At 43.5% G+C, this 24,286-nt stretch overlaps 2 protein-coding genes across 2 annotated transcripts; both read left to right on the forward strand.

Moving 5' to 3' along the window:
* Nucleotides 1-2,134: 2,134 nt before the first annotated feature.
* LOC142824870 (maestro heat-like repeat-containing protein family member 2B) lies at nt 2,135-5,939 on the forward strand. Its single transcript, XM_075916660.1, has 4 exons — nt 2,135-2,176; nt 3,336-3,488; nt 5,003-5,125; nt 5,540-5,939. Exons 1-4 carry the CDS (start codon nt 2,135-2,137, stop codon nt 5,621-5,623), a joined length of 402 nt encoding a protein of 133 aa, XP_075772775.1. The 3' UTR covers nt 5,624-5,939.
* Nucleotides 5,940-6,083: 144 nt separating this feature from the next.
* On the forward strand, nt 6,084-20,402 carry LOC142824859 (maestro heat-like repeat-containing protein family member 2B). Its single transcript, XM_075916648.1, has 9 exons — nt 6,084-6,214; nt 6,356-6,451; nt 7,301-7,405; nt 12,110-12,233; nt 13,627-13,736; nt 15,821-15,973; nt 17,229-17,383; nt 18,918-19,080; nt 19,524-20,402. Exons 1-9 carry the CDS (start codon nt 6,170-6,172, stop codon nt 19,722-19,724), a joined length of 1,152 nt encoding a protein of 383 aa, XP_075772763.1. The 5' UTR covers nt 6,084-6,169; the 3' UTR covers nt 19,725-20,402.
* The last annotated feature ends 3,884 nt before the right edge of the window (nt 20,403-24,286 follow it).

A 24,286-nucleotide genomic window follows, 5' to 3' on the forward strand; every position in this document is an offset into this window, starting at 1 on the left:
AAGAGGCTTGCAGTCTAGACGTAGCCTTAGAGGGAATACTACTTCTGGATGTATACTGAAAATTTATGCTTTTGAGGTCTATGAGTTGAGGCTGGTCACCAGAAGGTGAAAAGCAACTTTGTCTGGCTATATGTAGACTGAGTAATTATTCACAATGGATGTTAATCGACTGAGAAAATTCTAATTAAGTGATTGCAAAGTCTCCAGAGGCGACTCTATCCAAGAAAACCAAACAATAGGGGATACCTGTTTACTAGTGAGATGCTTGAAACTATTTTGGGAGGTCCAGAGGTATCCTGTACCAGTTATCCTTCATCTAGGGAATAAGCTGCCAACTTGCTTGACTTAGGAGGATCACATTTGGTCTGGGTGCTTCAAGCTGGGAGAGCTATCCTTTGTGAGACAGAGGAATGTTTGGTTATCTAAGTTTAACCTTTAGGAAGTGTGTGGTGATTTTACTTTTACGTAATCTTTGTTTACATTAATTCTGCTTGCTGCTTCTCAAATTTCCATTCTTTGTGAATGAAACTCTACTTATTTTCACTGTATATGCACCTAAGAGCGGTGTGTTAAATGGATCAGTGATGCTGAGGTGAAAATAGTAAGGTGGTAAGTAGTAAACCTGTGAATTCTGGGAGTGTCCAGTGGAACAGGGGCTGGACCTTCTGGGAATATGTAGAGGGTGTGATGATTGAAGCATGCCTATTGCTTATCTGCAGGACAGCAAAGCTGGGTCCGGGTGAGAAGGGTGTGCTTGCATTTCCTGTGTCTGGCAGAGTCAGGAGCTGACACCTGGCAGGCATAGAGAATGCTTCCTCATGCCAAGGGCAGGTGGTAGTGAGATACCTCACAACCCTGCATACCTGCAGAAAGTGTTATGAAGAGTCTGTAGCACTTCAGAGAAGGTGCTTGGCTCTTTGTTAATGATGGCCCATTGATCAAAGTTCACTAGACCTATCCTCTGTCTGCTATAAAATCAATGGTCAGATCTCATTCTCCAATTTGGTGTGCATCTGAGTTTGGGGACTGAGCAGAATCATAAGGCAAAGGTTAAAGAACAACCGGCAGAGGAAGTCTGGGTTGTCAATGCTCATAGTTCTCAATAGGGAAATAATCTTCCTATGACACCTGAATATTGGAATGGTTACAACAGAGAACAAGGAAGGGAAAAAACTCTCAAGCCCCAACCAAAAATTCTTTCAATAAACCAGCTCTTGTTTTACACACAGTTCCTCAGAACATCTCTGGAGCACATAAATGACAATGCCTGGAGCAGCCAGCTAAGCTTTGAGTTGAGCCAGCAGATGGCCGGCTATGCCAGCCCCTCCAAAGAGAAGGTTTGTTCTCTGTTAAGGTTTAGTTTCTAGTTAATTGCTCTTGGAATTCTTGTTGGAGGGCTGCATGAGACTTCTCTCTGCTTCATTGGTTTTTTTGTGTATAAAATTTGTGTTTGCTTGTTCCCTGCTCTTCCCCTGCTGGCATTTGCTTGGAGCAGCTATTGGTACTGAATTGTTCCCTAACTGGGTGGCGGAAGATGATGGGATGTGCCTGCAGCAGGGATGCTTGGTCTTGGCTCGGTTGTTTTTTCCTGTGTCAGTGTGTGTTGCTGGGTTGGTTCTATACTGACAAGCATGTGGTATTCTTGATATCTCAATGCTGGCCTCTTTCTTTCAGTGTTTCCTGTATAAGGCACTAGGAATTTGCTTGGCAGTTTGTCAGGACCCGGTCCATATTAAATCACAAATTCAGAAGTTTCTGAAGAAAACAGATTACATGGAAGTCCCTGATAGACTGGTAAGGACCCTGCCCCTCTCCCTACCTTATCATGTACCCTCTGAATGTCCCCTGGGCAACTCAGCTCTCAGTTTTCCCGGGACAGATGCCATTTTGCTTCATGTCCTCTTTGTTGCTATTTCACTCACCCTTTGCTCCCCCTCCCATGGGTCTCAGGCCTAATTGGCACTTTACACTACTTTGGGTGAAAGGAATTGACTTGTGGGGTCTATTGGGCACCTGGTCAGATTCACTAACCAATATTTTTCTTGAGTAACAGGGAGTCATTTCCATCCTTTCATTCTCTGCCGAGAGCCACTTGGACCTCATCTTGAACACACTTCAGGAGTTTGGGGCAGCAATGGACAAACTTACGATTTCTGGGTTTATTGGTTGCCTGAAGGTAAAGGAGCCAGGGGGTTCTCTCAAACTTCCTCTCCCTCTAAACTAGAGACAGTATCTCCTGCCCCCGGTAGAGTCTCATTGGTCAGCTAACCCTGTCCCCCAATGGATGTGCTCTGTGTGATGCTTACATTTAAGCAGAGAGGAGCACAGTCTGGATCCGTGGCTCTCTCAACTGATTTTTAGCATCTGATGTTTCATGGCTTGAATGCCTCTCCTATGCACAGTGTGTAGGAACTATACCAGTTAATTATATGGAAAAGTGTTGAATGTATTTGTAGCTGTTTTTTAAATCCAGGTTAGTAGCTGTAAAGGAGGAGGTGTTGCAAGCAACATGTGACTAACCAACCTGCTCTCTGGACAACTGTTATGGACCCTGTGCTCTAGAGCAGCGGTTCTAAAACTTTCCGCACTAATATACCCATTTTAGAAATCTGATTTGTCTAGTGTGCCCCAAGTTTCACCTCATTTTAAACCTTCTTTCTTAGAAAATCAGGCATAAAAATACAAAAAAGTGTCACAACACACTATTACTGAAAAATTGCTTAATTTCCCATTTTCATATGCCATACGCCATTTCATAAATAAATTAATTTAAATATAAATATGTTCCTTACATTTCAATGTGCAGTATATAGAGCAGTGTAAATAGGTCATTGTGTGTATGAAATTTTAGTTTGTAACTTTGCTAGTGCTTTTTAGGTAGCCTGCTCTAAAACTAGGCAAATATCGAAATGATCTGATCTGTCCCCCTCGAAAACTTCTGCGTACCTTTGGTTGAGAACCATTTATCCAGAGGATAAAACAGCATATTAGGTCTCTTGGCCACCATTGCCAGATTTGCTGTTTACTCACTGTGCAGATCTAGGCATATCATTTAGCACCTAATTCTGTGCCTATCAGTGTCAATGACAAATCTCCCATTTATTTCACTGGGGTAGGGTCAAAACTTTGGGCTCTCTGTGTCAGAATTATCCAATCAGTATGTTTGAGACACCAATACCTCTGTGCCTCACGCAGTTATGGTTTGGCTTAAATACATTTTTCAAGTACAAGCTATTATCGCTGCCAAAAGCAATTCCTCAGTCAGCAACAGATCAGAATGTCAAGGCAAAATGAATCAGAAGTAATTGTCTCTTGTGACATTTCCAATTGTCCAGGACTACCATCATGGGAAAAGAGCCAAGACCCGCAGCACGCTGATGCTGACATACAGCAAAGTGGCTATGCATGCTCCAAAAGAGCAACTTCTGTCTCGGGTGGAGGCAGACATCACAGAGAACATCCTACACCATTATAGAACCGGTTGCCAAGTAAGAGTTTTTGCATAAGTGTTGGGGATATTACTCTGAAGTTAGATCAGTGCCTCCACTGGACCTGAGTTTACTAAGAGAGGGCTTATTTTTCTAAAAATCTCCTTTGAACAACCGTTTGTCATGTGCATCAAATCTAAAACCTTCATGGATGGAGTGTGAGCTGTAACAAATATCTTATTTGTTGCTGTTGTTTGTATTTTCTCTAGTTTTTCTGTGTTCTTCTGAAATTCTCTAGGTCACAGTTACATAGTATTTCAGATGCAGTCACACTCAGGCTGTGCAGTATAACACTCTAAGGCTATGTTTACACTGTGAACCTATTTCAGGGTATCAGAAGTATCCTGAAATAGCTATTCCGCATCTTTTGAGTGCGCCCGTTATTTTGAAATCTAACGGGCTCACTATCCCAACATCCCTGTGAACCTTGTTCCACGAGGGTTAAGGGACTTTTTGGAATAGTGCTTGTATTTAGTTTATTTGCTATCACTGTTTCTTGGACTATCTACTTCCCTTTCCCCATATCTGTCTTCCTATTTGTCTGCCTGCTCATTATTTCTGCTCCTTAGATATATGGCTGTCCACTTGCCAGCCCTGATTCTGGTCTCAGTGCATAGTTCTAATCTCTCCACATCACTTTGCCATTCCATTCTACTCTGTCTAAGGCTATGTCTAGGCTGCAGTACTTTTCCGGGATCCCAGAGGTATCCCAGAAAAGCAATACCGCATCCACTTTTTGGAAAAGTGGATGCGTTCTTTCACCATCCCTGTAAACCTTGATTTATGAGGAAGGAAGGGATGGCTTGAAAGAGCAGGTTTTTCCAAATTTCGAAAAAGCCTTTTTTGAAAGAAAAGCAGAGAAAGATTTATACTTTGCGTATCTTTTTCAGACTTTGCAGTCTAGACTTAGCCTAACTGAGACTCTCATTGTCAAAAAAAGTTGATCACAAATGAACCAAGTTGACATTTTCCAGTAGTTCACAAATACAAATATTAAGAACTATGGCCCCTGATATTGTCCACTGCAACACACCCAGACTGGGCACATTTCCTACTTTTTTGGAAGAGTCAGTAATAGTGATTTCTCTCTACTTCATGTTCATTAACCAGGATATTTGTAGAATGTGCATAATGTGGCACAATAGAAATTGCTAGTAGCGGTTTTACATTTTGTTTTTCAGGTGTTGGGGATCAATGTTGCGAACAAGTTAAATTCTAAATAATCTGCCCTCGTATCTTGTGCATTTACTAGGCACAAGTTTCTTGTTTAAATTGCATAAAATTTGTTTTCCCTCCCACATCAAGCAGGAGTCATGACTACTCTGTGTAAATGGACCTGGGTTTACTTGATCAACCTGGGCCTTTTCTTTTTCTGAGATGGGTGTAGAGCTGAGGTTCTCTGTCTTCTGGGGTCTGCAGACACTTCTCCTGAGACTAGATCTAATTTCTACTCTTCTGGAATCTGATTCTCTCAGTTTCTCACCCACATCCTCTTGTTTTTCCTGGAAATGTAGGACATGGACCTGAAATCAACCCTCATCCAGAATGCAACAGAGATTAGCTGTGCAGTTTTGAAGACTGGAGACTCCCAGGCATTTGAATTCTCTTACAAACTGGAGCTCCTTGATTACATGATGGTGAGTGATTAGGAACTTTGAAGCCTGAGCTACAAGGGATTTTGTTATTATGTAATGAGACTGATTGTCCGGGTAGATGTTATTCTTTCCATTGGCTGTAGCTATACTACTGCAGTGTCATGATTTACCTGCCTGGCACCCAGAATGCTGGGTCCACTGTGCTTGGCCGGGATGCTGGCATATTGTGGGCTGTAACTGGAAGGAATGGATAGTGTCTGATGAGTTACCAGGATACAGCTTGCTGACCTGTGTATAGCAGATGTCTCTACGGTCCATTTCTGAGGCAGAGAGCCACTGAAACAGTGTCTGTTTCTTACAGGTCTGGTATAAAGGCCTGTTTCAGAAGGTGAGGGGGAGGCTTCTCTGCCTTTCAAACCCACTTCCTATTTTTATGTCTCTGTTCATGCATTTCAGGACTTCATTAAAAAGGAACCATTGGATTCCCTGGTGTCTCCAGTTCGTTACGAGGCAATGTTTGCGATTGGACAACTGTGGTAGGATATTCTATGCCATATTTCTTGGCACTGTGATGTCTTCTCATTTGTTAATTCATGAGTGTCAGGTTGGGAGCAGGCTGATGCTCACATGGTGTTTTTGTTTTGAGGGTTTGAATGCGTCATGTCTGTTTGGAGATTTGTGCTTGAAAGGCACAAGAGTGGAGGTTGTGGGGCATGCCATACTACGGAGAAGAGTTCAGGTGGGGATGGAGGTGTCTGGCTAGCTGGCAGGGGGAAGGAAGCTGGTGGATTTCTCTAAAAAGGGAATTGAAGTTTTAGCTTTACTTCTAGATGAGCAAATAATTAACAGAGGTACAAAGAGGTGCACAGCTGCAAAGTGAAGGGCTGTTTGCATTTGGGGTTCTAGATTGGGATAATCTTTATTCATTTAACCCATGTTTTACTTGGCTATGGTATTGAATCTAACACGTGACTTCTCTTTCTGTCTTCTGACAGCAAACTCAAACCATCTCTGACCCTGGAGGAAAACCGTGAGATCCTTGATCTGTGTTTTAAAAGTGTATTTCCCCTTCCTCCCTTGGAGAAGATGAAAGAGGAAGGCAAGAAACTAGAGGATACTCTGCACATAGAGGTATATGACACCAATTCCCCTCTGGCAGACTCCACTGAGATCTCTGCCCAGCAAGCACTGGGTGATAGCAGCCTCACATGGCCTCCCTGCAAAGTCATGGCTAACTTCACCTCCACCTCACTCCTTCTCTTCTGGTTTCAGTTGATGTATGAGTGCTCCTTAGAAGCCCTTAGTGAGCTAATGAAGATCCTGCTTGAGGAAGAACCAACCCCAGACTGGTTCCAGGAAATGTTTCATGTGAGTAGCCCATAGGACCAGGGTGATAATTGTTTCTTGTGTTATAGCAGGGATGATGCTCAAGCTTCTGTTGTGGAGGAATTTTCCGCAGCGGGTGAATTTTAGGGAGAAAGCATCAATTTTTTCCTGAAGTAAGTGGGAATGTGTCCCATTGAAATCCATGGGAGCTGTTCCATTTTATGCCAGTGGTGGACTGAGATCTAGTTTTTCCAGTATAGTTAACACTACATGGACAGGAAAGAAAATCATCAGTGCAGTAACCAAATTCAAGAGGACCAGTGAGAACTGATCACCTCTTGTAAAAGGAATGAATTAGTATTGAGTTAAGCTCTGTGTATGGAAACTCATTCACCAAAGACTTCCTGCTCTTCAGACATAAACAGAATAGTTTGAAGAGCTGAGGGGAGGGGACTTAGGTGCAACGTTGGTATGAAAATAAAGTTATAAAAGGAGCTGGGCTGGGGAGACTTCTCTGCTCCTCTCTGTCATTTGCCACTCAGCATGGGAGAAGCTGTCCAGGAAAGAGAACACAGCACCGGACCCCAAACTGCATGCAATGTGCTAGACAGCTGCCATCAGACAGTCTACAGAAGCCCTCACATACACAGAGCCAGACTCATCTCTCATGTAACTCCTTTGGCTTTGATGGAGTTACGTACACCAGAGGTGAATCTGGTCCCTGGGACTTGTATATACAAGGGTCTCTTTTTGGAGACATATAAATCTTTTGCTATATGGAAGTTAAATGCTTTGGAGAGGGATTTTAGTGACAATCAAACCTATTTAAAAGAAATGTTTGGGAGGGATTTTCTGGTACTAACTTTGTCCATTCTCCTGCTTTGCCAACAGCTACTAGAGACCTGGCTCAGTTCAGAGAAGGAGTGGGAGAGAGGAAGGGCCTTGCAGGCCAGTGTCTGGCTGCTAACTGCCTATCAGGAGATAGTTAATAGCACAGTGAGTATAGTTCTACTCTTCCTTGAGCTGACTTCCCCACTTAAATCAAATCTGATATTCAACGTGAATGCATGAGAAATTCTACTAGGCCTGCAGCTGGGGCCTCAAAGTGACTAAGATCCCTCTGCTTCCATAAGAGAAAGGTTTCCATAAGAGTGCTGTGACAGCACTCAGGCCAGACTGTAAGAAACAGGGCAGGCAGTTCCCCAGACGAGTGATTTTATAATTAGATTCACCAAACCAGTAAGAAAAGAGCTTCTACTCTGGTTAACAAAATACCAAACAATAGTACCCTTTAGGCATTCCAGACCTTGGTTCCCATCTAGACAACTAAGTCTAATATAATCACCAATCACAAAGGACTAGACACTTATCCTTAGGTTAATATGAATCACAGGTCTTCCCTAAATATCAGCCAATCCTTAATAACCGAATATCAGATTTGTTGTTAAAAGGAAAAAGAAGAGAGTTACAAATGGTTAAGTGATAGATATTTGTTAAAATGACTTTCACTTTTCATAGTTCAGGATCACAACCATGGTGGAATAAACGGCTGGCTTGTAAAAGTCTCTCTGGAATCATGCTAACCGGTCAACATCCAGAGTCAGTTTAGATGCAAAGGCTGTTAGTTTTTCCATGCATTTCCCAGACTATTCCAAATAATTATTTGGAAGATCTATGTCCTATGGCTTACACGTCCCCTGTTCAAAGTTTAAGCAGACTGGAGAGAGAAGATCAGTCCCATAACTTGTCTTTTATAGTTATTCTAGCCGGTTGGCAAGCCTCCTCACAGAAATTGTCGAAGCAGGATCTCTCCCTGAGAAAGAATAGGTCATGCAGATCTCCTGTCGTGCTTTGTTTTGAAGTTAATTTTCTATTTCCTATGCATACACTGGTAAATGGGTGATACCATCTGCTTTGTCAACAAAACCCTGTAGTCTAGACACAACCCTACATGCAATAACACCTTCTGTCGACAGAAATCTGTCGACAGAAGGTGTTATGCCTCGTAAAATGAGGTTTACCAGCGTCGACAAAACTGCTGAGTTCTGTCGACGTTATGTCGACAGAACTCAGCGGTAGTGTAGACGCAGGTATAGTTTTGTCGACAAAACTCAGTAGTCTAGACACACCCTTTGAAATAACATATAAGTGACTTGTCTTGATACAATTGCAGTGCCGCTTGTTAAGTTATTGTGGGTCACACATAGGTTGGCTGTGTCAGTGTCATAGATGCCTTCTTATACTCTCAGGCTGTTAAAGTTGAATTTCTATTTCTATTTAATCAGATAAGAACATAAAACATGAATGGCCATTCTGGATCCCCCAGACAAATGGTTCATGTATCCTGTCTTCTGGCAGTGGTGGGTGTTATATGCATCAGAGGGAACAAACAGAACAAGGCAATTGTTGAGTGATCTCTCCCCTGTTGTCCAGTCCCAGCCCCAGGCAGTCAGAGATATAGGGACACCCATATCATGCATCTCTGATCATCTTATATGGCTCTATCATACCCCCCTGTAAGCATCTCTTTTCTAAGATGAATGGTCCCAGTCCTTTTAACTTCTCCTTGTACGAGTTATCCCATATCCCATATCATTTTTGTTGCTTTTCTCTGAACTTTTTCCAATTATAACCTAACTTTATATAAGTTGGAGGACTACAATTGCTTGCAGTATTCAAGGTGTGGGTGTACCATGGATTTGAAACAGTGGCATGATAAGAACATAAGAACATAAGAACATAAAAACGGCCGTACTGGGTCAGACCAAAGGTCCATCTAGCCCAGTATCCTGACTACCGACAGTGGCCAGCACCAGGTGCCCCAGAGAGGGTGGACCGAAGACAGTGATCAAGCGATTTGTCTCCTGCCATCCCTCTCCAGCCTCTGACAAACAGAGGCCAAGGACACCATTTTATCCCTTGGCTAATAGCCTTTCATGCACCTAGCCTCCATGAAATTATCTAGCTTCTCTTTAAACTCTATTATAGTCCTAGCCTTCACAGCCTGATCTGGCAAGGAGTTCCACAGGTTGACTACACGCTGTGTGAAGAAGAACTTCTTTTATTAGTTTTAAACCTGCTACCCATTAATTTCATTTGGTGTCCTCTAGTTCTTCTATTTAGGGAACTAATAAATAACTTTTCTTTATCGGCCCTCTCCACACCACTCATGATTTTATAGACCTCTATCATATCCCCCCTCAGTCTCCTCTTTTCTAAACTGAAAAGTCCCAGTCGCTTTAACCTCTCCTCATATGGGACCCGTTCCAAACCCCTAATCATTTTAGTTGCCCTTTTCTGAACCCTTTCCAAGGCCAAAATATCTTTTTTGAGGTGAGGAGACCACATCTGTACACAGTATTCAAGATGTGGGCGTACCATAGTTTTATACAGGGGTAGTAAGATATTCTGGGTCTTATTTTCTATCCCTTTCTTAATAATTCCCAGCATTCTATTTTCCTTTTTGACCGCTGCTGCACACTGCGTGGAAGTTTTCAGAGAACTGTCCACAATAACTCCAAGATCCCTTTCCTGATTTGTCGTAGCCAAATTAGCCCCCATCATACTGTATGTATAGTTGGGGTTATTTTTCCCGATGTGCATTACTTTACATTTATCCACATTAAATTTCATTTGCCATTTTGTTGCCCAATCACTCAGTTTGGTGAGATCTTTTTGGAGTCCCTCACAGTCTGCTTCTGTCTTGACTATCCTAAACAGTTTTGTATCATCTGCAAACTTTACCACCTCACTGCTTACCCCTTTCTCCAGATCATTTATAAATAAGTTGAAAAGGATTGGTCCCAGGACTGACCCTTGGGGTACACCACTAGTTACCCCTCTCCAATCTGAAAATTTACCATTTATTCCTACCCTTTGTTTCCTGTCATTTAACCAGTTCGCAATCCAAGAAAGGACCTTCCCTCTTATCCCTTGGCCATGTAATTTACACAAGAGCCTTTGGTGAGGGACCTTGTCAAAGGTTTTCTGAAAATCCAAGTATACTATATCTACTGGATCCCCCTTGTCTGCATGTTTGTTGACCCCTTCAAAGAACTCTAACAGATTAGTAAGACAGGATTTCCTTTTACAGAAACCATGTTGACTTTTGTCCAATAAATTATGCTCTTCTACATGCTTCACAATTTTATTCTTTACTATTGTTTCTACTAATTTGCCCGGTACTGAAGTTAGACTTACCGGTGTGTAATTTCCAGGATCGCCTCTAGAGCCCTTTTTAAATATTGGTGTCACGTTAGCTACCTTCCAGTCATTAGGTACGGAAGCCGATTTAAAGGATAGGTTACAAACTACAGATAATAGCTCACCAATTTCCCATTTGAGTTCTTTTAGAACCCTTGGATGAATGCCATCTGGTCCCGGAGATTTGTTAACATTAAGTTTTTCTATTTGTTCCAAAACCTCCTCTAAAGACACTTCAATCCGGGACAGTTCCTCAGATTCATCACCCACAAAGGACGGTGCAGATTCAGGAATCTCCCCAACGTCCTCAGCCGTGAAGACTGAAGCAAAGAAATCATTTAGTTTCTTCGCAATGGCTTTATCGTCCTTGATTGCTTCTTTTATAGCTCAATCATCTAGAGGACCCTCAGTTTTTTTAGCAGGCTTCCTGCTTCTAATGTACTTAAAAAACATTTTGTTATTTCTTTTTGAGTTTTTGGCTAGCTGTTCCTCAAAATCTTTTTTTGCTTTTCTTATTACATTTTTACACTTGATTTGACAGTGTTTATGTTCCTTTCTATTTATCTCACTAGGACTGGACTTCCACTTCTGAAAAGATACCTTTTTGTCCCTCACTGCTTCTTTTACATGGTGGTTAAGCCGCGGTGACTCTTTTTTAGGTCTCTTGCTATGTTTTTTAATTTGGGGTATACATTTAAGTTGGGCCCCTGTTATGGTGTCTTTAAAAAGTTTTCATGCAGCTTTCAGGGACTTTGCTCTAGTCACTGTGCCTTTTAATTTCTGTTTCACTAACCTCCTCATTTTTGTGTAATTCCCCTTTTTGAAATTAAATGCCAGGGTGCTGGACTGCTGAGGTGTTCTTCCCACCACAGGAATGTTGAATGTTATTATATTATGGTCACTATTCCCAAGCGGTCCGGTAACGGTTATATCCTGGACCTGATCCTGCACTCCACTCAGGACTAAATCGAGAATTGCCTCTCCCCTTGTGGGTTCCAAGAAGCAGTCATTTAAGCCATTGAGAAATTTTATCTCTGCTTCTCTTCCTGAGGTGACATGTATCCAGTCAATATGGCGGTAATTAAAATCCCCCATTATTATAGAGTTCTTTATTTTGGTAGCCTCTCTAATCTCCCTCAGCATTTCAATGTCAGTATCGCTGTCCTGGTCAGGTGGTCGGTAATATATCCCTACTGCTAATTTCTTATTATTTATCATATTATTATTCATCCCTTTTCCTAGTGGTTCCTAACATACCATTAGCATTTTTAAGTGCAGCTGCGTGTTGAACAGATGTTTTTAGAGGACTATCCACAATGACTCTGAGATTTTTCTTGAGTGCTACAGCTAATTTAGACCCCATCAATTTGCATGTACAACAAGGATTATGTTTTCCAATGTGCCGTACCCAGGTACAGTAATGGAGTTCACAATAAGGAAGGCAAATAATGTCCAGTATAGCCGGAGAACTTTCATTCTTCATTCTTTTTAAATTAGCCTCAGGAAACTTTTCATCAGTTTGGATATCTGATTGGGCTATTAGCACCATATACCTGTGCTTCAGTAACAACATCGCGTCAGTTGGTGGTTGACTGTATCAACTGTCTTCTCAATATACAAGGTGAGGAGACCATGAGCAGGTGTAAGTAACCCTTCACTTTCTTTCATTGTTGTAATGACCCTTTTTTCCATCTGTAATTCTTTCTGTCTTGTTAGCGACACTTATATAACAGAATAATTGGGGCCTTGTAAGTACATTGCTGGAAGAGAACTGCACAAATAATAAATAATCTGCAAATATTAGAGGGTGGGCAAAATATAGCACACAGGCCAGATCTGCCCTTCTCCCCAGAATTTCTGTCTGGAGCGCTCAGCTGATTAGCAAGCATGCCAGCAGCATGTGTTCAGCTGCCCCTCTCCGACTTGCTCCATCCTATCTGCTGCTAGTGGTGTGTGGAGGGGAGGTGAGCAGGGAGGCGTGCAGAAGTCAGGGTGACCCCTTTGCCCCTGTCATCATCTCTGCAGAGCAGAGTTTGGGGAGAGGGACACATACAATAGTGCTGCTCCAGGTGAGTAACGGAGTGCCTATCTAAAGAGGCAGTGCACTGTTTCTAAGATTTCTCTGGCAGCCAGCATGTCCCTCTCTCTCTCTCTCTCTCTCTCACATACACACACACACACACACACATTGTCTCACACACACTCTCTCCCCCGCCATATGCCCATATGCCCCCCCTCTGCAGAGTAGGGTGGGGAGAGGGAGATGACAGAGCAGGACAGCTTTCCTTTAAAGAGACAGTTCATGATTTAGAAGTGAGCGAAGAGCCTGGGTTTCCTACCTAAGCTTTTGGTCAGCCCCATCTCTTTTACAATGAGAGTTCAGTGGAGGAATTCTCCTCCAAATCAGAACCTCAGATCAATCTACATGAGTTCTGCTTGACTATGAGATTAGATTTAAATACTGAGAGCAGAGTGGCTACTGAAACCAGATATACAGAGAAAAAGGCTCCACACAGAATACAGTGCCTGTTTAACCCTGTATGAATCAGAATGAATCACATGCCATTACTGTTAACTTTCAGACATAGGGGCTACGTCTAGACTACATCCCTTTTACGGAGGGATAAGGGATCTTTCGGAAAAGGCTTAATTTTCCGCAAGATCAGCATCTAGACTGGCGCTTTTCTCCGGCAAAGCTCCGTGCCGAAAAAAGCTGCAGCCATTTTTATGCTAATGAAGCGGGGGAGATTTAAATCCCCGCTTCATTAGGAATTGCGATACATCTAATTTACATCCCTTTTCCGAAAAAGGGATGTAGTCTAGACATAGCCTGACGGTAAAATTCTGACTCCATTAAAGTCAACAAGAATTTCGTCATTGGCTTTAGTGGGGCCAAAATTTCACACACAGCTGGTAATAACATACCCCATAGATCCTCCTGTATGATTATCTATGGATCAGAGGTTCAGTTTTATTAAATGTTGCCATACTTTTTCTCCTTTTCTCTATCCTAGGTCAGTGCACAAACCTGGGATCAGCAGACGAGGAGCTGAGATGTCTCCGTGAGGCACTAACAACTCCAGACCCTGAGGCTCTGTTTCAAACCTCTTGCAAAATGGCTAAGGTAACAGACACTAGGTGACTGTCCTAATGGTTGTGCACCATTCATTTTCCCTTGTCCAGAGGACTGGAAAAGGGCAAATATAGTGCCCATCTATAAAAAGGGAAATAAGAACAACCCACGAAACTACAGACCAGTTAGTTTAACTTCTGTGCCTGGGAAGATAATGGAGCAAGTAATTAAGGAAATCGTCTGTAAACACTTGGAAAGTGGCAAGGTGATAGGGAACAGCCAGCCTGGATTTGTAAAGAACAAATCATGTCAAACCAATCTGATAGTTTTCTTTGATAGGATAACGAGTCTTGTGGATAAGGGAGAAGTGGTGGATGTGGTATACCTAGACTTTAGTAAGGCATTTGATACAGTCTCGCATGATATTCTTATCAATAAACTAGGTAAATACAACTTAGATGGGGCTACTATAAGGTGGGTGCATAACTGGCTGGATAACCATACTCAGAGAGTAGTTATTAATGGTTCACAATCCTGCTGGAAAGGCATAACAAGTGGGGTTCCACAGGGGTCTGTTTTGGGACTGGCTTTGTTCAATATCTTCATCAACGATTTAGATATTGGTATAGAAAGTACGCTTATTAAGTTTGCAGACGATACCAAGCTGGGAGGGGTTGCGACTAATCTGCAGGATAGGGTCATAATTCAAAATGACTTGGACAAATTGGAGAAATGGTCTGAGGTAAATAGGATGAAGTTTAAGACAAATGCCAAGTTCTCCACTTAGGAAGGAACAATCAGTTTCATAAATACAGAATGGGAAGCGACTGTCTGGGAAGGAGTACGGCAGAAAGAGATCTAGGGGTTATAGTGGACCACAAGTTGAATATGAGTCAGCAGTGTGATGCCATTGCAAAGAAAGCAAACATGATTCTGGGATGCATTAACAGGGGTGTTGTGAGCAAGACATGAGAAGTCATTCTTCCGCTCTACTCTGCACTGGTTAGGCCTCAATTGGAGTATTGTGTTCAGTTCTGAGCACCGCATTTCAAGAAAGATGTGGAGAAATTGGAGAGGGTCCAGAGAAGAGCAACGAGAATGATTAAAGGTCTAGAGAACATGACCTATGAGGGAAGGCTGAAGGAATTAGGTTTGTTTAGTTTAGAAAAGAGAAGATCGAGGGGGATAGCAGTTTTCAGATATCTAAAAGGGTGCCATAAGGAGGAGGGAGAAAACTTGTTCATCTTGGCCTATGGGGATAGAACAAGAAGCAATGGGCTTAAACTGCAGCAAGGGAGATTTAGATTGGACATTAGGAAAAAGTTCCTAATTGTCAGGGTAGTCAAACACTGGAATAAATTGCCCAGGGAGGTTGTGGAATCTCCATCTCTGGAGATATTTAGGAGTAGGTTAGATAAATGTCTATCAGGGATGGTCTAGACAGTATTTGGTCCTGCCATGAGGGCAGGGGATTGGACTCGATGACCTCTCAAGGTCCCTTCCAGTCCTAGTATTCTATGATTCTATGATTGTTTTATGCTTTTGTGATGTCTTTCCACACTTGGAGCGAGCTATGGGAGTGAGGCATTCGTGGGTAATCAGTAACATGCTTTTCATAGATATATGCTATGAATGCCATGTAAAAAACAGATTCCAGACAGTTGCATGAACATGCCCATGCATGTGCGCGCACACATCCATCCATCCATCCATCCATCCAGGGGGAAAATATGTGAGCGGGACATCAAGCTGAGAAACCAGTCTTGTCACCTTGTGTGTTTACCTGAACCTATATTTGTGTGCATGCATCTCTTTGCATATTTTTATATTTTGTGAAAAGATGTCATGTACATCATAGAATATAAACTGGAAATTTACATCCTGTTTGTCCCATACAATGTTGTGCTAACTGTATAACCTAAGATCTAACCTGATATTATTAGTGTAGAATAGAGATGTGGTAGCTAGAAAGATTACAGAGAAAATTTTAATTGCAACTGCCTTGCCAGATATGAGCCCAATTAGCAATTTGCTGATGAATACATTATTTTCCTATACAGCTCTTAGGCCTCCTTTCTTAAAAGTACTGGAGCCGACTATCATTGCAATCTTTCCTGTTTTTGATCTGTCCACAGGTGGTTAGTAAGTACTTTCCCTCTGACCAAGCCACAGATTTTATTGAGGCCATACTGGATGGTATGCTGTCTGCTAGCCCCTCCTGTGCCACAGCAGCCGGTCTGTGGATGAAAATCATCCTGAAGGAGTGTGGAAGTGCCATGCTGGATGAGGTAAAATAGAAGCTGGAGAGGTTTTTCTGGCTAACCTGCAGGCTTTCAGGTCTTTGCCATCATTTGCAGTGAATACAAGTCTTGCTGTTTCTCCCCCTGGGATTGGAAGGTAATTCCATCTGTGTTCCTATCCTGAGTCAGGCAATGAGGGAATCAACAGCAGAAGACAGAGATAATCTAACGATACATCTGCACTAGCTCGTTAGTTCGAGCTGGGTAGGGTAATGAGGGCAAGCGGAGTTGCAAATGAAGCCCGAGATTTAAATATCCCGGGCTTCCTTTGCATGTTCCCTGGCGCCACCATTTTTAAATCCCCCTTAGTCCGAACTCCGTGCCCGCGGCTACATGCGGCATGGACTAGGTAGTTCAAATTAAAGATCCTAATTCGAACTACCGTTACCCCTCATGGAATTAGGATCTTTAATTAGAACTACCTACTCCATGCCTTGTGTAGCCGCAGGCACTGTGTTCGGATTAAGGGGGATTTTAAAATGGCAGCACCCGGGAACATGCAAATGAAGCCCGGGATATTTAAATCCTGGGCTTCATTTGCAACTCTGCTTGCCCTCATTACCCTACCTAGCTCGAACTAACAAGCTAGTGTAGCCGTACCCCAAGTGAAAAGGAAGATGCTTGATTATTTGTCTATCTTGTTGTCACAGTTTCCAGCCATGAAAGGCTTGGAAAAATTAGACTCCGAGTAAAATGCAAAAAGAGAATATCCGGCCCCAAGAGACAAGCTAAGTGAACTACATCTTAGGGCCTCAGATAATGAGGGGTCTCTAAAAATACCCCAAAATTGCTAGTTTTTACTTGCCTCTTTGCCTATGTACAGATAGATAGATAGATAGATAGATAGATAGATAGATAGATAGATAGATAGATAGATAGATAGATAGATAGATAGATAGATAGATAGATAGATAGATAGATAGATAACTTTATTATTTCTATTTTCATTGTCATTTCTGTTAGAATAATACATGTTGTTTTGGAAATGCAGTGAGGCCTCTTTAACTTGACATAGCTTAGGGCCTCAGCATGTTTTAACCCGGTGTTACAGCCAGGTATGGGCAGTGATATGTATAATTTTTGTGGGTTAAATCTATGCAGCCATGTCTAAATACTTGTTTTTTGAAGGGAGGATTTTCTACAAGAACAGCAAATTGCTAAACGACTAAATAAACGTTTTGGTTCTGCAGAATGAATGGAGAGAATGGAAAAAGGACATTTTTTCTGGTTTTATTCTGTCCAGGTGCCAGATATCCTGAGTATAATATATATACATATGCCTACCATCGAGCAGGGTAGCTTGAGGCAGTTCCTGGTGGAGTCAGTGTCCATTCTTGCTCACCATCACCTAGAGGCAGTGATCTTCAGCCTCCTCATCAAACATCTGCCGATGGACAGGTATATACTGCTCCTTACAGTGTTCATTTTGGTAACCATGGATCCCACGGCTTCACTGGAAGATGTAAGGCTTCATTTAAGCCACAGACAGTTTGAGATAATTCCTAAAGGTTAATAGCTTGGGTCTTTCTGCAGAAAGGTCCAAGACCATGTCAAGGTGGGTGCAGGGAGAAATTAAGTGTCATTCTGTTTCCATTAATTAATAGTTGCTTTGGCATCCTAAAGACTTCCCTTTACTGGCATCACTGGAGTGGATTTTTGCCTCTCCAGACCCCTGAACTAACACCCTGGAAATTGCCAGTGACTGTTCATTTTCTGGTAGCATGAAAGCTTCAAATCCAAATTCCTGGCTGATTAGCAAGGATAGGGCACCAGGCTTTTGGTATCAGCAAGGGCATGGCTGCTGGAATGGAGTTGTCATTCTTGGTACTTAAAGACAGGGCGGTAAGCATATCTATCATTTCATTCAAACATCCCTAGCTGAATTATCAGTCATCAGTGCTGGAATCTAAGAACATAAGAACGGCTGTAGTGGGTCAGACCAAATGTCCATCTAGCCCAGGATCCTGTCTTCAGACAGTGGCCAATGCCAGGTGCCCCATAGGGAGTGAACAGAACATGCCCATTCTGGCAAATAGAGGCCAGGGAATGCCATTTGTGAAGAGGTCATGGGCTAGCCACAAATATTTGTTCTCATAGTTGTACATCCAGTTAGTAGGAAGATCATTTTTCTTTCTTCAACTTGTCTCCCAGGCCCTGATCTTTGGGCATCATATGCTCATGATTCCATATCTACTGAGAAGTAGGAAAACAGGAACTGTGATTAGAGCTCTGTGTCCTTTCCTTCTGAAGTCTAGCATTAATGGTTATGGTGCAGTAAGACTAGGGTTGTGTCTATACAGCACCCTAAACTTGAAATAAGATGCACAATTTGCACTCCGCAAATTGCGTATCATATTTTGCATAGCCTATTTTGAAATGTGGCGCTTCTACACAGCACCAAATGTCGAAATAATGTGCTATTTCAAGCCATCCCTTATCCCTCATGCACCAAAGTTTATTGGGATGGCAAAATAGTGTGCCCATTATTTTGAAAACTATTTCAAAATAACGGGCTGCTTGTGTAAATGTGGGGTAGCTATTTCGGGATACCTCCAGGATCCCAAAACAGTCATGCACTGTAGAAATGTAACCTGAAATGTAACTTAACTTAGTTCTGTAACTAGAAACTCAATATGTAAAACATGAGGACCATATAAGGAGGACAGCACTCTGAACTTGCTCATCATAGGGAGGGCTTGACAAATAATACAATCTACTCACCCATGGCGTGTAGATTGTAACCTGGAAGAGCCAGGTTCGGGCGACCTGTGCATGCGCAGAACGATCTGTGCATGCACAGATCGCCGGACAGCGCGGTTGGTGAGCCCTGATCATAGTCAAGGAGAAAATTTGTTCTTTACTTGAATATGATGCATATAGTCAGAGCCACAAAAGTCTCCAGGGGTCACATATAACTTATGTTAAATTGCAGTGACACCACTGAGCTGTGGAGATCTCTGGGGACAGATCCCTTGCTCGCCCCTCAAGTCCTGAAGGTCCTAATAGAAAAAATAAAGACTCCAACAAGTCAAGAAGGAAGGATGACCTCAGAGACAGAAACCGACCTGCATTTAGCAGCTGCTGAACCTCTCATAGTAAGTTAGACGACAGACATGTATTTCTCTGCCTTGTGACAAACATGCTGATGGAAAGCTAGATGAGTGGTATAATATTGTCATATGGGCACTTCTTTTCTGAAGTACTGTTTCCTGGATTCCAGCTGTGCTTTCTGTGGAACAACAGATGACAGATTTAGAGCATGTGGCTGATTCACTTAATACTATCTGGCAATTAGAAAGTCTTTGAATCAGATTTCTTACAGTGCTTTGCAGATGTTTTGTACAACTCACAACATGCTTTGATAGGTCGTACACATTTTTACAGCTATGGGACGCTAAGGCACACATGGAGTGAATTGCTCTCGGTCATTCATCAAGTTAGTGACAGGAGTGAGAATTTAGTCCAGCAGGTATCAGAAGGGGAGAGAGTGTGATAGTGTTAGGAAGAGACCTCTTCTTTTACCATGCTCTCCTTTCAGGCAACATGTGCCATCTTTGAAGTGGTGTCAGCATTGCAGCTGAGCAAAACTGTGCAGGAGCTGTTCCCGGAGTTGTTTACTGTTCTCCTGCAGCAGATCAGCCAAACTCTAGGACAAAAGATGCCTTTGCCCAGGATGAGCAGCCGAAGGAGGTTATTCAGAAAAGGACAACAACTATGTGAGGGCAACCCTTGCAGGTAATTAGAAGAAAGGGAGCAAAACAAAGAGAATCTCAGTCCATTTGTGTGACACTCCCCAGGAGTTCTCAGGGTTATGAGGCACCTTACCATCACCTGCTTTTAATATGAGAAAGTCTTGTTTGTGCTTGCTATAGGTCAGTTCCCTGAAACCACCAACCTCTGGCAACACAAACACTACTATCTAGGCCTCCTCAGGCCTCAGTCTCTTTGTCCTCTCTTTCTGACTACAGCTTAGAGAATCTCTATCAATGGATTCTCCTCTAAGAGAAGTCTCCCTGCGATGTACGTGCATCTCCGCACCAATCAGCGTTCCCCCATCTCTTAGTTTAAAAACTGCTCTACGGCCTTTTAATGTTTAGTGCCAGTAGTCTGGTTCCACCCTGGTTTAGGTGGAGCCCATCCTTCCTGTATAGGCTCCCCCTCTCCCAAAAGTGTCCCCAGTTCCTGATAAATCCAAACCCCTCTTCCCTACACCATCGTCTCATCCACGCATTGAGACTCTGAAGCTTTGCCTGCCTACCTGGTCCTGCGCGTGGAACTGGAAGCATTTCCAAGAATGCCACCATAGAGGTCCTGGATTTCAGTCTCTTTCCTAGCAACCTAAATTTGGCCTCCAGGACATCTCTCCTACCCTTCCCTATGTCATTGATACCTACATGTACCACAACCACCGGCTCCTCCCCAGCACTAGACATAAGTCTATCTAGATACCTCGAGAGATCCACAACCTTTGCACCAGGCAGTCAAGTGACCATACAGTTCTCCCGGTCATCACAAACCCAACTATCTATGTTTCTAACGATCGAATCACTCACTACTAACACCTGCCTCTTCCTAACATCTGGCATTCCCTCCCCCTCAGAGGTATCGTTGGTGCGAGAGGATACCGCAACATCCTCGGGAAGGAGGGTCCCAACTACGGGATGGTTTCCCTCTGCTCCCATTAAATTCTCTGTTCCCTTGAGACTTTCATCCTCCTTAAGAGCACTGGGACTCTCAGACTGGAGGTGGGACAGTACTACAGTGTCCTGGAAAGTCTCATCAACATAGCTCTCTACCTCTGTTAGCTCCTCCAGTTCAGCCACCCTGGCCTCCAAAGCCCGAACTCGGTCTCTGAGGGCCAGGAGCTCCTTGCAACAGGTGCACACATACGCCATTCGCCCACAGGGCAGGTAATCATACATGTTACACTCGACGTAATAAACAGGATAGCCTCCACTCTGCTGCTGGGCTTCTGTCTCCATTTTTTTATGAATAAATTTAAGTAAAAACTGGGCTTATTAAATCTCTGGAATATAGATTATTATAAAAGTTAGGTTTAAAGAAGATCAGAAGTCACTAGTGCCCTCTAAACTCCCACTCCAAAGTCCCTCTCCAAGCTCCCTGTTCGCGGACTCACAGGCTTATATAGCTCTGGTAGCCCCTCCCCCGACTGAGGCTCAGCCAATTAACATAGGCTTCTAGATTTCAAACCTTTTAGAAGCTCCTTCAAACAAACAAACAAACAAACAGACAGACAGACAGACAGACAGACAGACAGACACAGACAGACACCAAACTAAACCAAACAGAGAAACACAAGCTCAGCACACAACAAATAACCCCCCCCCCCCACACACAAACACACTCCCTTTTCATCCATCTCACACACAACAGTCTTGAGCCCCCACTCAGTAGCTTGGGAAATTCACACACCTCTGGATGCCTCTGAGAGGCAATGCTTCCCCACTTGCAAGCACAGAGTCTGAGTGTAGAAAAGAAACTTTTAATGAAAGAGAGAGAGAGAGGTCACATGGCATTAGCTTGGGAAAATACCACAGCCAGAGTTCATAACCAACCCACGAGTAACCATCCCAGCTCAAATGGATTGAGCAATGTCCTTTGCCCCTCAGGCTCACTAGTCCAACAATTTAAGGGTCCCATTCACTTACCCAAACTTTCTCCATACCCCACTTCAAATGCCCCACTTACAGCTCTGTCAGTACAGTCCCAGACACATCACCCTGATGACTCCACCCATTGAGCCTGAGGCCATGCCACCTTCGTGCTGCTCTTGTGGTCTGCTGCTCCACCAGCCGCTCTGCTGGCTGCCTGCCACTGCTCCTCTCCAGCTGCCCTGCTGGCCACCCTCTGGTCTCTCCCACCAGCCCCTCTGCTGACCGCAATGGGTCTGGCTCCAGGCCAAACCAGTGACTTCACCTCTTAGTGATTTCAACTCTTTAGCTACCACCTAGGCTGGCAAAAAGTTTCTAGCTTCCACTGGAATAACAAAAAGACTCCTAATGGAGTCTGCTTTAGGTCTACCCTTAGAAGGCGGGGGGCGGGGGGGGGAGAGACAGGTTGAACCAGCCTTACAGCTGACACCTGGCAGGCATGAAGCAGGCTGGCTCAAGCCCTTTGTCCCCAACTCAGTTCACTCAGCTCTGGAAGGGGGAGGCTTGTTTATCTGAGACCCCTTACAATGATGGTGTCTCTCCTGCAAGCACTGGTGTCATATTTTACAGTTCCTACATTTAGGGGTAGCATGGTTTGTGACCCCACAACAGCCAAATTAGTTACAATACATCACATTCCATTCTGACAACCAGTCCTCCATGAGCCCTGGCTGAATTGGATTTATATAACCACACCCCAGATTCCTTCCCCATCCCAGCATGAAGCAGTTAATTATCATACAGGCCTGTATTTACATATCAACAGTTAATTATCTTACAGGGCTAAACAATTTGAGTGAGCATGCCCACCCCCAAAATGTGGTGTAGTCTCTCCTTTTCGCTGGCTGATTGCAAGCAGTAGTTCAGCCCCTGCTTACACTTATACTTTAGAACTCAGCTCTGGAAAACATACAACACTTAGATGTATTTATAGGGAAAACAAGAACTGGTATATTATCAAAGAACAGAGATGTCAGTGATAATGAGTTAGAATACAGGCAAAAAATGGTTAGAGCCCTGCGCGAATACAAACATCTACCCCTGGACACGGAGATCTGCAGATAGACATTGGGTTCTGCACATCCACAGGGCTCTGCTCCCAAGAGCCATTGTGACCAACAGAGAGGCGCATGGCCCTGTCATGCCTGGGAACCAGTGTCCTGCACCAGCAGCTCCTCCCATCCGCACTGCTGTGTGGTGTCAGTTGAAGGGCACACATTGCTCTGTGTCTCGCAGGTCCACCTGCTGCTCTTTTAAGGGTAGCCAAAACTACATCAGGGTTATTTTCAGGCCCCACTTTGCAGAACGCTACCTTCTGTGGCTGGTTTCCATTTCCTGTCATAAACTCTCCAAACTTCGGAGGAGTCGTTGCCATCCCTGGGCTTGTTCCCATATAAATTCCTGCTGGTTCTTTTGCTGCTAAGCCTAGCAGGCAAACAAGGACTGGTTTTCTGCATGGTGGGATTGTTGGAAGGTCTGCAGGGCCTTCTACTCCTGCAATTTTCAACTGGGTTTATTTCAAGGGCTAAGAAGCAGGGCTGGCATTAGACTAGCGGCATCTCAGGGCAGAAAGCTGAAGCTCTGAGCCCAGATGGGCTGGAGCATTGAGGCCCAGCACCTTGCAGTAAATCCTGAGCCCCAATGTCCTGTGGGGTTACAGACTGGAGCTGGAAGTCCTAAGCCCCAGTGCCTAGCATGACAGAGGCTTGGAACCGGGCTGTGGAGTATTAAATTAAATTAATGGAGATTGCCTATCTCCTAGAACTGGAAGGGACCATATTGGAGGGGACCTCAGAAAGAGAGGTTGAGAACCCATGTCCTACACCTCTCTTTGCTGCTCTAGAACCCTTTTGCAGTGTTCTCTCCAGTACCCAGACTTCTACATCTTCTCAGCCACGTTCTCAGTTTGCATAGATAAAAGGAAATCCTGGATGAGCCCCCCCAGCTGGGACAGGGTGGGAAGGTCTTCCACAAACACAGGTGTTCCGTGAACACAGCCCGTGTTGAGACTTTCTTGTCTGTACCTACCGATGTGTAGACTATTTCCAGTGTTTTAATCCACCTGTCCATGCATAGCACCGTTACATTATATCTCAGCTTTCTAGTCCCTCCTCCAGATGGAGGGAAAGTGTTTCCATTCAGAGAACTCCCTTTGAAAGGCTCTCCTAGCATTTTGCTCTCTGTTTCCCTCAAACACTCCTCTGTGTGTCCCTTTAGGCAGATTCCTTATTAATGGGATAATAGGTTTGTTGATTCTATAGCCCCACTCTAGCCAGGCAATCAGGTACATTTCTATCCAATTAGGCTTTCTCTGGGGAAGCTAATTAGTAGTAGTAGTTACCAGAGTGCTGACCCCAAGTACAAGCTCTCAGCACCCTGTCACATCTCGCTGGAGATAGGGCCCCAAAATATCCATTAGTGATCACTAATCTCTCTGTGTCCCAGCTTTTGGGGTCTGATTGTGAATTTTTTCCATATTACTGTACTGTGCTAGTGCCCATACGCCTTGCAGATAGGAGAAAGTGACTGCAAAATGTTGTCCATAGCAACACTAGTAATATGAGATGTATGAGACTGAAATACCTCCTGGGATTAAGTCCTTCCAAAAACAGTGGTCCCCAGGATACTG

The sequence above is a fragment of the Pelodiscus sinensis genome, unplaced genomic scaffold (assembly GCF_049634645.1).
Source record: "Pelodiscus sinensis isolate JC-2024 unplaced genomic scaffold, ASM4963464v1 ctg44, whole genome shotgun sequence".
NCBI lineage: Eukaryota > Metazoa > Chordata > Testudines > Trionychidae > Pelodiscus > Pelodiscus sinensis.